Source organism: Alosa alosa, chromosome 3 (assembly GCF_017589495.1).
Source record: "Alosa alosa isolate M-15738 ecotype Scorff River chromosome 3, AALO_Geno_1.1, whole genome shotgun sequence".
NCBI lineage: Eukaryota > Metazoa > Chordata > Actinopteri > Clupeiformes > Clupeidae > Alosa > Alosa alosa.
The window spans coordinates 36,926,318-36,941,334 of record NC_063191.1 but is presented as its reverse complement, the minus strand read 5'-3'; the positions used below and the strand labels follow the sequence as shown (position 1 = coordinate 36,941,334).

Here is a 15,017-nt window from a genome sequence, read left to right as displayed (position 1 = left end):
ATGCATATGAACCCTTTTGTGTAGAAGCATAATCTTGGTCTCAAATGAAAGATAACACTCTGAAGTTTCTTGTAGACTATTTGGATTGTATGTCAGGGTTTCTGATATAGAATGACTACACAAAATATGGAATAATTACACAAAAGTCTCATTTTGTTCCATTTTCTTTGTTGCTTCAATGGGTGTATAAGATGGACTATACATCTGCACAACTAATATTGGATAAAACAGCATGAAGATTCCATTTCTATGGATTCCTGTGAATATGTCAAGACCCAATATGCTGCATCTACTTATTGCTAAGGATATACACTGCAGTTAGAAGATAGGGAAGCACCAAAGGTGATAGAGGGAGAGGAGGGCATTTTTGATGAAATTTAAGTGAGACATAGTAAGATTAATCTGACAATGTAAAGCACTATACAGATTGTACATGAAAAGTTGTCATGTTTGGATTCCCAAGAGTCCAAGCTTTCAAATGGTGTATACCATTACCATGCTACATAGCAATACGGTGCATACAATTGGTTTAGGATGTTGGGGGAGGTGGGGGAGGGGGGATAACCGTCTCGCCAGCGGGACACTGAAGACGGAGTAGCATGACCTCTCTTTCTGATACCCGTTGAAAAGTTGAACTGCATGGAACTGACAGGGATTATTTTTTTGTTTTTTATAAATTCAACAACAAAATAGCATGGCATATCATACCATACTGATAGATTTTGCTCTTCTCAAACACAATGTAGCCGGGTGAGATTTTTACAACTACATGACCTTTTATCAATCCAGTTGCAGTAGCCCTAGATCCCAACCACAATTGATGATTTTGAATTGATTTTATTCCGATGAAACAGATTTATGGCTGGTGCTACAAAACTTTTAACCTCTGTAGCACCGGTGTTACAAAAAAAAGTTAGCGACAGCCCCTGATCATGCTTACTGCATGCATCCACATACCAGGCTTCTTTCACCAACACTAATGTTATAACGTTACCATCCTTTTTGAATTAAGCATATGTTTGCTTACCATGTTAGTCTATGCTCATATCTATGAGCTAACACTGCTAGTTAGGAAAATGATAGCTAATGTTTGAAAGCTGGCTTCCACAAAAAACTTAACATTTACATGGGAAAGATAGATAAAACACACAAAACATCCTTTCCTTAACATCTATCACAATAGTCAATTAGCATTTGAACAATAGCATTTGAACACCATTTAATGATAGCCTATTGCTAATTGAACCAATATGTTTCTTATTGAATGTTTGCCACAGTGCTCACAATTGTTATTTGTTATCTGTTCTTCCGTCATAAATACAGTTTACAATCCAGTTTTCAGAACAATACAATGTATTATTATGAATTAGCATGAGTAAGGGCACTAGATGGTTTAAGATGATGTCAGTGATGCATAATTCCTACTGGTAATGACTTTTTTTTTTTACTATGATGATTTAATATTTGATGATGGGTACTTTTAATAATGATATTGCTTAATTGTACCTTATATTCCTTGAAAAATGTTTATCTCAGTGCTCAGGATTATTTAACCATTGGTCCAAAAAATAACAAAGTTGTTAAGCAAGAAGCTATTGACTTGAGTGGTATAAGTTTTGGAATTGTATGTTGTAATGAGGCCACTGTCACACCATCAGATTAGTGCCCACAGTCAGTTCTAAAGTCACCACCGTCAGAGGGAGTTTTTATTTGTTTTAAATGAATAAGCTTACAATATGTTTCTTCAGTGCTGTTGAGTTATTAAAGTAATAGTCTCTTTTAATACAAAAAATATGTTTGTTGAAGAATTCTGCCCCACGGTCCGTTTGCATGCAATTTCTGAGGCCCTCCTCCTTTAAAATGGATTCAACTATTTATACAATTATTATTTTCATACATACCCAGGTATATTTGCTAAAAATGTCTATGTGTGTGAACGTATATTTAAAGTTATCATTCTACTTTGAGTATATAGGCATATTACATTACATTACATTACATTACATTTGGCTGACGCTTTTTAACCAAAGCGACTAACAACATGGTAAACAGTAAGTTTTAGAACAATTCTCACAATTTTAGGACAGTTTAAAAAAACATTAGAGTACAGTAAGAATAAGTGTCGGTGAGTGCTGTTTTAACAGTTACTTGTCAGTTTAAAACGGCTGGTGAGTGCTAGGATCAGTAAGACTTGTTGTAAGTGTTGCTATGAGAGTAGATGTTCTCTAAAGAGCTGGGTCTTCAGGAGTTTTTTGAAAGTGGAAAAGGATGTCCCTACCCTTGTAGGAACTGGCAGTGTGTTCCACCAACGAGGAACAACAGATGAGAAAAGTTTGGATTGGCTTGAGCGCACCCGTGGTAGAGCTAGGCGTCGTTAGATCAGAGGAGCGCAGCGGTCTGGAGGTAGTGTAAGTCTGTATGAGGGCATTCAAGTAGGTGGGAGCAGAACCGGAGACTACTTTGTAGGCAAGCGTTAGAGACTTGAATTTGATCTGGCCGCCATAGGTAGCCAGTGTAGCTGGATGAGCAGCGGGGTAACATGTGCCCTTTTGGGTTGGTTGTAGACCAGGCGCTACCAGCCGTTCTGGATCATCTGAAGTGGTTTCACTGGGCGCAGGCTGGGAGACCTGTCAGGAGGGCATTGCAGTAGTCGAAGTCGTGAGATGACTATTGCCTGAACCAGAAGTTGGGTAGCATCTTGAGTCAAGTAAGTCCTGATTTTCCATTATGTTGTAGAGTGCGAAACGGCATGACCGGGCGACTGAGGCAACATGATCTGAAGTTTAGTTGGTTGTCAAGAACAACTCCTAGATTTCTTGCAGTCCTGGTCGATTGAAACAGACAGGGAGTCAAATTTGATGTTGATGTCGTGGTGTATGGTAGGTTTAGCTGGGATGACCAGCAGTTCAGTCTTTGAGAGGTTCAGCTGGAGGTGGTGTGCCTTCATCCATGTAGCTATGTCTGAAAGGCAATCCGAGATCCGTGCTGAAACCAGGGGTCGTCAGGTGGAAAGGACAGATAGAGCTGTGTGTCGTCTGCATAGCAGTGGTATGAGAAGCCGCGTGCGAGCGGATAATCTGTCCCAAGGAGGTGGTGTAGATAGCAAAGAGGAGGGGCCCAGCACTGAGCCCTGGGGACCCCTGTGGTGAGATGGTGAGGTGCGGATAGCTGACCAAGCCATGATCACGTTAAACAAGCGCCCTGTGAGGTAGGATTCAAACCAGGAGAGAGCAGAACCGGAGATTCCCATGTCAGCGCAGTATAGAGAAGGATACGGTGATTAACCGCGCCAAAGGCAGCCGATAAGTCAAGCAGAATGAGTACTGATGACCGGCGGTCGCCCTGGCTTCTTTTAAGGCTTCTGTTACAGACAGCAGAGCCCGTTTCAGTAGAGTGGCCGCTTTTGAACCCAGACTGATTTGGATCCAGAAGGTTGTTCTGTGAAAGGAAGTCAGAGACCTGTTCTGAGACTGCTCGTTCAATGCCTTTGGATAGGAAAGGCAGTAGTGAGACAGGGCGGTAGTTCTCGACTTGAGCAGGGTTGAGAGAAGCTTTCTTAAGTAACAGTGTTACCCGGGCCATTTTGAACGCTGTTGGAAATGTGCGGAGGTTAGCGAGGCATTGATCACATGTGTGATAGCTCGGCGATGGTCGGGCTGATGGACTGAAGTAGGCTTGTAGGTATAGGGTCCAGCTTGAGCATGTGGTAGGACGGCTGCATGTCAGGAGTCTGGACACTTCACTCGAGAGAGGCGTGAATGCTGAAAAAAGATGTTCCAGCAGTCCCCTAGAGGTTGTAGGAGTGCGGTATCTGAGTCAGATCGTTGAGTGGGCATGTAGAGAATTGACTGCTGATTGCCGCCACTTTGTTTGTAAAAAATGAGGCGAGGGTATCTGCAGTAAGGCTGGATGGAGGAGGAGGCAGCTGAGGGTTGAGTAGCGATTTGAAGGTTGAGAAAAGTTTTGAGTGTCTGTAGCGCTGTTGATTTTGTCATGGTAGAAAGCAGTCTTAGCAGCAGTGATGCTGGCTGAGAAGGAGGTCAGGAGTGTCTGGTAGTTTTGAGGTCGTCAGCTAGTTTGGATTTGTGCCATTTCCTCTCCAGCGGCTCTGAGTTTTGGTGCGCCTGCGATCGGAGGGTATCATTTAGCCATGGATGAGAATGTTTGGATCGAGCTGGCCTTGTGGTAAGAGGGCACAGCTCGTCTAGACACGAGGTCAGTGTGGAGCAGAGCGAGTCAGTGGCTTCATTAACCTCCAGAGAGGGAGAAGGTGTTGAGTGGAGGTAGACCGGAGGCAACCACAGAGGAGAAGTGCGTTGGAGACAGGTTCGGATGTTGCGGGCGGAGCGTGACCATCGGCTGAGGAGCGGAGGCTGTTCTGACAGGCTGACGTTGAACTGGATGAAGAAGTGGTCAGAAAGATGGAGGGCGTCACCATGAGGGTGTCTGTGCTGCAGTTCGAGTGAACATCAAGTCAAGCTCTTTGCCAGCTTTGTGAGTCGGGTGGGCTTTGAACCAGTTCGAGGTCAAAGGAGTGGACCAGGGCCAAAAAGTCCGCTGAGCCTGGGGCATCTAAGTGGATGTTCATATCACCGAGAACAAGAAGCGGACAGTCATGCTCAGGGATGGAGGATAGCAGAGTGTCAAGTTCGTCCATAAAAGTCGCCCTAGTTGGCCTGGAGGGCGGTAGATGACCAGCACGTAGAGTTTTGCTGGAGCGATCACTGTGATGGCATGGAATTGAATGAGACATATTTGTTTGAAGGCAGTAGCGGGGTGAATTTCCATTTGTTGGAGATCAGCAGGCCCGTCCCCGCCTCGTCCAGATAGGCGAGGGGTGTGGGATAGTGTAAGGTTAGTGGAGAGTGCAGCCGGGGTGGCAGTGTTCTCTGGTTTGATCCAAGTCTCAGTGAGAGCAAGGAGTTCCAATGAAAGGTGGTTGGCATAGCCAGCTATGAAGTCGGTTTTGTTGACTCTTGGATTGACAGTTCCACAAGCCCATGGAGAAGGAGGTTTCTGTCGGTGAGGACCGTTTAAGTTCCTGGAGGTTAAGGGGATTTCTGCCCCTTTTGACATTTCTGGCCCTTTTGGCATGATGCCGTTTTCTGCAATGGCCGGTGAACGGCACATTTTGCCTTTGTCGGTGCCTGTGCTCGGTGACCTTGCACAGGTAAACTTGCTTGTCTTGACCGTGTCCGTCTTAAACGAGGCTGGCTAAAACGAGGGCTGCCGCTTATGCTGCCGCTTCAGCAGCAGCCACTATTTTTATTCTGCTAGGAATTGCATGCAGCTGTCCTCCTGTCTCACTAATGATGCATCAGCGTAGACCGCCCTCTGACGTTCGCACAGCTTAGATTGTTCAAAAGGGTGTTAATTACTGCCAACTGAAAGTCCGCTCGCTCACACCGACCGAAACTCACAGTTTTAAGTAGCCTCCTCCCTCAGCTGTTCCCAAACGCCCAGAGTCCAATTCTAACAATTGGAGAGGATTTGGCCAGTAGTAGCCTATGTGTTCTTGCTTTCTCTCTCCCAACTCACTGCAGTTGTTGTCTGATTACCTGAGAGGTGCTGCTTGTCTGCTTGAAACTGTTTCAAAACAATTATCTTGTAATTAACATGCATATTTTTGTGAAGTGTATAAGAATCCTCGACAGATAACCAGTCGGTGACATCTTTGTCAGACAAACGTACACCTGTATCTTTAAATACAGCTTCTTTTAATCTTGTTTTATCGTCGAAAGACCCCTCACTGGATGGTGTATAGTAAACCGCATTTAGAGGGTCCGTCATGATAACCTTTTCACCAAATATTGATTTTGATAACATTTATTGTCACCCACACAAACACATTTACAATGGTAAAGTATCAAACTAGTTTAAAAGCTATCTATAAATACAAAAAACACATTTTCATACAAATTAATGATACAAACATCTACAGTATATGTACCTACAGCTATTATTTGTTGTCTATGACATGTTTTTTTCAAATTTAACATACTGTTACGTGATATGGTTTGTTAATGGAGGCCCCTACTCTACATACAATAGGTTATAGCAGTCTTCAGACAATGACCTAGCAAGCATCATTTGTTTTTAAGGGCATTAAGCACTGCAAATTCTATGGTAGGCTATAACAGAATCTTGAAAAGTCAGAATCTTTTGATTGCCTGTTTCTAACACAATGATCTTTTGAAAAAAGTATTTTTCACACCAACAGTCCAGAGCTTTAATCCAGAGCTTCAGCAATGTTTTCCTTGATTGTAATGTTTCATACACAAGGGCCTCTACAGCACCCCAGGAATTTTGAGGGTTTGCATGAATTCCTTACGTCTGGAAAACACTCGTGATGACTTGTAACAATTCTGGCTTAAAAAGTCTCTGTTTTTTAGATCCCCTATGTGCTTCTGCTAGTAGTAGGCATCCGGACTTCACCGCCGAAACAATTCTCACATAACTTCTCAGCGATGATATGCTGTAGAATGCTGCACACACACGCCTTTAGGATGTTGTAAGATAGTGACAACCAAATCCGGTAGCTTCAGAGGATTCACAGGTATTTGTTGACGAGACAATCATTGGTGTTTCAGCATTGTCTTCTTCTTGTATGTCTGTCATTTCGTTAAGTCAAACATACTCTTCAGCCATTTCAAGTTTCAAGTTATCACTGAGACTGAAGTGACCCTTTGCATGCTCACTGTTTAAGCAAGTAAACGAGGGCGTTGATTCCAAAGCTGACGATTCACAATTGTTGGCTAGATCAAGGCAACGATCGGGAAAAAGACGCCTCTTGATCCTTTGGTATCTATCCAAGCCAACACTACATTTGAACAATCTATCAACCTTTTGAAAACATTACTTAAAAAACAAGCATGTCTTTCCATAGATACCTCACTTTAGGACCTTGTACGAATTTCTCTACATCATTTGCTGCAGTAAATATTGCTTCAGCATATGTTGCTATTCTGTAGTCATCACTACACCGGTGAATGAACCCCTGTGGTTCTATTTCAAGACAATTAGCATAAATATGGTAACATTTGGTATAGACCGAACTATTCCATGATGCTGTGAAGGTGCTATCCAAAACAGGTAGTTCAAGATCACTCCAAATATCCCTAAACATTATCCAATCGGCAGCACAAAATGAGATGTGTAGCATCCCCTCTGAAAACACCAAATACGGTGAAGCCAAAACATATAGCTTCACACTGCATTCTTCTTTATCAAAAACATAGCCTCCTATGCGACCATCACTCAACATCCATTGGTATTCCAGAGCATTGCTCGGTTTTTGAAAAAAGTTTACGAATGTTTCCGGCTTTCCTCTTTTTGGTGCAAAAGTTATTTCAGGATCCATTAGCCTGTTGCTAACCGACGTGAGCGTAACTCTTTTCTTGAAACGGATCCTCTTGGTGTATGCGATTCGCCATCCTTGTAAATACAGGTCCAGAAACTCTTGACAAGTTATTGGTTTGACTGTCTTGAAATTTAGTTACTCGGCACACACACCTACCCCGATGCTTTTTATGTCTTTATGTTACAACACTCCCCCTGAACTGTTATCAACCAATGAAACACTGTGAAAAAACTAACATGCCTATGTAAAGACACCCCCCAAAATGTCATCAATCACCCCTTGCGTCGCTATAAAAAATGAGAAAAATGCTATGTCCGCCATTTTGAAAAGAAAGTTTGAAGCTCCGTTAAGTAAGTAAGTAAGTATTTATTTATATAGCACATTTTACATGCACAGGGTGCAACACAAAAGTGCAGTAGGACTCGAATACATGCACCGCAAATTTGCGGTGTGATGCTTGACTTAATGATAGGTCTTAGATTAGATTCAACTTGAATTGCTGGGTCTTAGATTAGATTCAACTTTATTGGCATTATGCAGAGTACAAGTACAAAGTTAGCTTAAATGCAGTTTCGTCTAACCAGAAGTGTAAAAAAAGCAGGAAAGTGCAATGTGATATATAAATTATAGACGGACAGGACAAGAAATTGAAAAGAATAGCTGGTTTACAGAAGGTAAACCCAGAAGGTAAATATGTGCAGCGTATTAGCAGTAGGCCTATATAGCATATGAACAATGTATGAACAACATGTAGGCTACAGATATGTGCAATGAAGTAGCAGTAACTTTATAATAGAGAATACTATAGATGTATGCAGCTTATTTACAGAATATATTATAAGAAATTATTATAAGAAAACCATATAGACGGATATGCACAGTACTGTATGTACAGATATGTGCAGGAGGTTTGGACATCACTATGTCAAATAAAAAACGTAACGCTCAAATCGTGGATTGATCATGTCTTACGTTTCCCCAGTCTGCTATTTGTCCGGATAAACAGACCCCTCAGATTTTCCATCACTATGAGGTTATTGGAAATTGAACAATGCTCTATTAAAGGAACGGAAACTGATTTCCGTCACGGTTTTCTGATCTAAACAAAAAAATGTGGGGATTCTCAAAGTATAAAACAAGATATATTGTCATTCAGAGATGTAAAATGATTAAAATCTCCAGAAAACAAAGTTGTGGAAACAGTTGAGTTGTCAAAAGAGAATAGCCTAAAATTACAACCTGAGGAGATTTATTTGACTAAAGGGGGCTTCGTAAGATCGTGGAGCAAATTTTTAGAGAACGGTGTGAGCAGAACTGTTGTTACAGTTTTTTTTTCCTTCCATTGCTTAAGCAGAATTTTGAAATTTCAAATTCAATTTTTTTTTTCTTCGAAAAACACAATTAACACACAGCCGCCACAGCCAAATAACAGAATCCCTCGGATCTTTTACAAAATGAAACACTTGTTTTAAAATGAAACTCTATTTTGTTGTCAAATCACAAACACACCAAATTATCCGATTACACTTGAATCATGTACACACATGTACACACAATAATGTACACTGTAAAATCTGATGTAACATTATGGAAATGAGCTTTATTAGGCTTATTATTAAGGATTGAACGAGAGAGTTTATTATTTTATACAGTTTATTATCACAAGTAGGAATGGATAAAATGTTGAAGGTCGCCAAATAATACTGTCCGGAACAGCAAGGCCTCACTATCACACGGCAATACAGAGCATCAGACGCCTCAATCTCTAAACTGAAGAGTACACGTGAAACCTCACCAAATTCACACTAGAGGCTAGCTTTAGGCAAGTGCCAGACCATTCAAAAACAACCAGTCCCTTCAAAACAAGGTAGAATGCTACGTTTAGTGGAATTCCGTGTTCATTTTGGGGCTATAATGAGGGTTCGGTGCTATGTACTGTATAAAGAATGTGTGAGGCAGAAGACAATGACACAAGGAATCAGTGACACAAGGAATGTAACGACGCAGTCTTTTATTGACAACTGACATCCAATCTCAATATTAACTGTTGAATATAAAATGTTTGCTTTAGTTAAAGTAGTGAGGCTGATATGTCTACAGTATATACTTCGAATACAATCTGGCTTTATGAAAAATCAGAAAAAAATTGATTATTAAAGATAGATTATGCAGATGTAGGCCTTAATATGCCTATAAACCCTATAGGGTATTTTACACAATCTAACATACATTTCTCATGCAACCCCTTAAGGCTAACTCCAACATCACCTTCTGCACAAACTAAAAATGTGTATTAAAAGCCTGAGTTTCATACATGCAGGGTGCACACTCTGTAATGTTTATGGTAAATCTTGTCATTATTTGAATGAAAACAGTTTAGCATTACATTCTATGTCAATGCAAAATTGTGGAAGTTAATGTGCTATATAAGGTGTATTAACAACTGGAATAATTACTTAATAATCTTTAAGTAAGCAAGCAAGTTAGTTTGAAGGTCAAGTTAGTTTGAATGACTACATTTTGTTGAATGTGTGTGTGTCTGTATACATGTACATATGGATGTGTGTGTGTGTGTTTGTGAGTGTGTGAGTAACAACAACTTTCGTATGAACTTACAACTCAGAATATTATACAATATACAGTACAACAAACTTTACCAAGTTAATTTACTTACTTTTTCTACGGCAACAGGTTTTCACAGTTTTTTAAGTAAAGTGAACTAATCACAATTTACACTGTAGCCTTTTCCTCATCGTCACCCACTTGACGAGAGAGTGTAAAGAAAGACGGCGGAGCTTCATTCTTCAGGCAACAAAAACACCTGATAGACAACGTTCTCATCATTTGTAGGTACAGAGCACCACACCGCAGATACTCTCTTCTCCCTCCGTTTTACCTTTCAAACAGTTACTGATGATTCCTTGACACGTTTTAAAGTCGTAAGATCTCAAAATTATGGGGTCCTTTGGAGGAGACCCCTCGATCTGTCCCGTCACAGTAGACTATAGGTCTACAGACTCAGTTGCCCCAATTGAAAATAAAAGTCGTAGCCTAAAAGGATATTACACCATCTCTCTGTTCCTCCTAACTCGTTGGGAGGAGGATCTTGATATCTGGAGGTAAAAGCGGGCTTCGGTTTTTCCTTGCTGGAGCGTTAAGCCAAGCGCCGTCAGGTTTAGAAATCCTGTTTTGAGGAGTGACTGCTTGGCTAGGCGGCCCAAGAACAGCATCCATATCAATAGTGCGCCTCTTCCTCACTGCGTTAGCACTGCCGTCAGCACTGCTGCCAGCACTCATTCTCTCAGCCATGTTTGCTCTTTCTCTCTAGCTCTTTTATCCTCTTTGTGTTTACGAGCCTCTGCGTGTCTTAATGCTTAAAGAATACCTACGTTTGCAACATAGGCTACATGTATGTAATCCTACACTACCCCTATTGTGCTTGAACTTTTCAATCGCGAGGCCATAAGGCTTAAAGCTGAATTTTAAAAAGGTTACCCAGTGCCCTATTGCATCTGCTCCTTTTATCCTCTCTGTTTTTACGACCCTCGTCCTTGATGGCGCAGCGTGTCTTAATGCTTAAGGAATGTCTGTGTTTGCAACATAGGCTACATGTATGTAATCCTACACTACCCTCTATTGTGCATGAACTTTCAATCGCAGGCCATAAGGCTTAAAGGTGAATTTTAAAAAGGTTACCCAGTGCCTGTTTGCATCTGCTCAGCCATTTTCACACAATGGCTAGCCTAGGTTTCACCTCTTATGCGCGCTGATGCTGCAGAGAAGGAGAATTTTAAAAAGGTTACCGGGGCTCGATTGCATCTGCTCCTTTTATCCTCTCTGTGTTTGCGAACCTCGTGCTTGATGACGTAGCGTGACTTGATGGTTAAGGAATGCCCCTACGTTTGCAACATACATGTGCATGTGCAAGTTCAACCCCTACCCCCTGCTGTGCCTGTACACTCAGCCTCTAACCCGGCCCACAGGCATTTTTGATTCCTCCCCATTTGTTTGATCACGCCCCTAAACCTTCCCGCTTTTTCAGTCACTTTCAGTCAAACCGTCGGAGGGAGAAGACGTGCGACTAAGAGCTCCAGACTTCTCTCTCTCTCTCTCTCTCCGCGCGGAGTCCCATCCCCGGGACTCTGCCTGCCTGCCTGCCTCTGCCCGCTACTAGGCCCGGGGAATCACAGGGAATCCTAAGGAATCCCAAGCTCCCCGAGTTCAGAGCCCTCGCAAGCCACGCACGCCGCACAGGCCCCCGGCAACAAAAATTAACTGTTCAACACGGTGCCCTCTCACACTCAGGTTGTGCTTTACAGACTTTTATTTTAATTTCTTTTTATTTTTCAATAATACATTTAAAAAAAAAAAAAAACTTCTTTTTATACATTTTAAAAAAAACTAAACTTTTACGGTTTCAAGGTACAAAGCAAAGTTACACCGATGTTGCTGAAAGTTCCAGAAAAACAAGACGGTCCCCGCCCTTTGTATGATGTCATAAGACACGCCTGCAGAAAATAAGACCTCCCCATCATGGCGTCATAAGATCGCCATTACCTCACGTGATCAAGAATGATCTGGAAGGTAACGCCCCCCTGAATCAGCGAATTTTTAATTTGACCTCTGACCTTAATTAGGGGGCCCCCCATCCATCATCTTGACAGAAGGTGTATTTTATATCTCTCTGAAATCTGTAAAGACTCATACATGCATTTTATTTGATCAGCACAGAAAGTTTGTATCGTTTGGTTTCGAGGCTAAAATGAAATACACCAAGATGCTTAGTAATGAGGCGAGAACACATTTTTTCTTTGAAAACTTCAAGATGAATCTGTACAACGCAGTAAGTATTCCGTGTAGTGGGGGAAATGGGGTTATGGATTGTTTTACATTTTTGCATGTTTGTAAGGAGGTTCTTGTTGTCATACATTATGTATTATAACACTAACATTGTCTTAAATGCATTCTGACTATCCATCCAAGTCTATTATTTGTAGATTTGCTCAAAGGAAAATCACGTTAGAGTATGTTTATATTGCATTGCATTTAGTAGCATTCGTCTGTGTGAAACACCAGGCACTTGACCGGGACATGACGATTCAGACTTGTGATGGGAAGTCAATGAGCGCTGTAAAAGTATTTTCTGAGAGTCTTCGCTTCCTGAAAGACCACGCCCTAAAGAAGATTGCTGAGCATACAACAGGCAAGACATTTATTGCCTCTGATGCAACATGGGTGTTGACTGTACCAGCCATCTGGGGTGCTTCAGCCAAACAGTTCATGAGAGAAGCTGCAAAACAGGCAAGACATTATTAAGCCATAAAACCACACTATGTCATACTAGTTGAACGTGTTTCTGCCGCAAAGCTGCAGGAACCCTATTGTGTTTGTTCTGATTATTTTTCCCTGTTAGTATTATTTTCCTGCTGCAAAACTGTATCTACAGCCCAACCCGTAATAGATACAGACACTACATTTTCACCATAGGTCCCAAATCAGTTCACGATCTCACAAAACAGAAATGACCCAATTCTGTCCATAGGGAGCATTAAAATAAGCACATTTAAGTTTTTGCTCACATCTGCGGAACCGTATGGATTTTTTTTTCTTATTCATTCAAAGCTCCTGCATACAAAGAATCCAGCCACACCCGATTTCTTCTGGACAATTTTCCCACCATTTTTAAAATAAAAATCAAAAAGTAAGAGTCAAAATCATCAACAGGCAAAGCCTAACAGATTGGCTTTTGCGATTTCACACGTCAATCCACATTCACACATCAATCAACATATAGGGCGTAGCCTATAATGATTAGATTGCTTATATCTTATCTTGTAAAGGTCCAATCCTATTCCTATACAATCAATATGACATTCTTTGAATGCTCACTGAATTTTGTGAAATTCCGTCCAAAGTGGGTGCCACAGCCGCCACGTATCAATATCTCATGTACCATTTGACATAAAAGGTGAAATTTGCCACACTTATACCCGGCCTCATTTTATCACATTTTCTCATCTGCTAATTGACTCGCTGTTCAAAATGGCTGCCAATGGTCAATCAAATGTCAATTGTCAATATTGCCCATTTCTTCTCTTGTAAAGGTCTTATCTAAACTTGGTACACACAAATCAATGTGACATTTGTTGGACATTTTATTGCATAAACTCTTTGCCATAAAAACGTGAAATTTGGCAGACATACACCTCATGTAAGTATCTCATGACCGACACATAGACATATAAAAAAGGTGTGCTTATACTTTGTCCCATTTAATTTTTGACCTTTGACCTGCTTGGGCCCTGATAATCACCACTTCTGGTTATATCTACTATTATCATTATAATTGTTAACACACATAACTTTTTCAGGCAGGTATCATAGACAAGTTTGACTCCAAAACCCTGATAATCGCCCTGGAACCAGAGGCAGCCTCTGTGTGGTGCAAGCAACTCCCAAAGCAAGGCTTCCTTGGGGTAGGACAGCAAGGGAATGTTCTGGAGCAAAGCACTGGGACACAGTACATCGTTGTGGACTGTGGAGGTATGGTGTTTAACAAGGCCGTAGTCATGATGTCAACATGGGGGCATGGATAGATTATGAACCCTGGGCACAGATGTACACCCCCACCAGTTAAGATAGGGGCAGGCTCGGACTGGTAATCTGTACAACCGGGTAAATGCCCGCTGGGCCGGTCCACATGCCGGTGACCTCCGGGATTTAAAAAAAAAGAAGTTATTTAGCCAATTGCAGCCCGTCATGTAGGCCTAGGCCTAGCCTATACATGCAGTTGCATCCATTTGGCTTGGGGGGTGACAGGTCAATCAATTTGGCCTCTTCATGACAGGTTCGGTGTGTGTTACGATTGCACCCCCCTGCCCCACCCCTCAAGTGGATTTGTCCAAGCAGCCGCTTGGTTTGTGGGGAAATATAGCCTAGTACGAGTCCATGCATGGTAGCCTAGGCTATATAAGTGCCCTCCGCTGGCTGGTGTTCACATCATCGCAGTTTAACCGTAAACAGCAATCAGAGGTGTCTAGTTTTATTCCATAAATATATTGTTTTTATAGACGTTAGTTGCACGTGCTACAAAGAGCTTCCATTTACTGCACCATTGGCTACTGTAGTGCGGTTTGTCTGTCAACATAACAAAACAAAAAAATACGGGTAGCCTACAATTTTCGCACAACTTGGTGGAAAAGTATAGCACAGGTTAAAGAAAACCCATTCATGTTTGGACTCAAAAGGAACTTCAAAGTATTCCCCATATAGTAGCCTTTTAGCTCACAATGACAGTGAAAGTGAAACTTGGAAAGTGAAAGTTTCTCCACCGAGTGTTACATTAGATGCACAATCAATCTCGAGTCGATGCAGGTAAAAAGTAGTAGGTTTAGTAACAAAGGTAGCCAAATTTTGCAAAATGTGATGACGGCACACAAACTTGGGCAAAAACGTTTAGTATAGCCTACACTTGTGGTGCTGTGAATCGCGGACTATAACCAAAGTAAAGAAGATTTGCACCAAATAAAGGCTGTGGTTGTGTTTCTACAACATGTTGGCACAAATCGTAATTTCTGTCAACTATGACGATCTCCATGCATGTTCAGTAGCCTATATTTTTCATTTAGTCAAGCAGTGACATGTGGTTTAATGCATG

At 41.6% G+C, this 15,017-nt stretch overlaps 1 protein-coding gene across 1 annotated transcript in view; it reads left to right on the top strand.

Annotated features, from left to right (window-relative positions):
* Window positions 1-15,017, top strand: part of LOC125291681 (heat shock 70 kDa protein 12A-like) — a 28,794-nt gene that overhangs the window by 8,131 nt on the left and 5,646 nt on the right. The window contains exons 2-4 of the mRNA XM_048238501.1: window positions 11,998-12,203; window positions 12,437-12,661; window positions 13,732-13,903. Coding sequence (XP_048094458.1) covers window positions 11,998-12,203; window positions 12,437-12,661; window positions 13,732-13,903 — 603 coding nt within the window. The remainder of the gene's footprint in view (window positions 1-11,997; window positions 12,204-12,436; window positions 12,662-13,731; window positions 13,904-15,017) is intronic.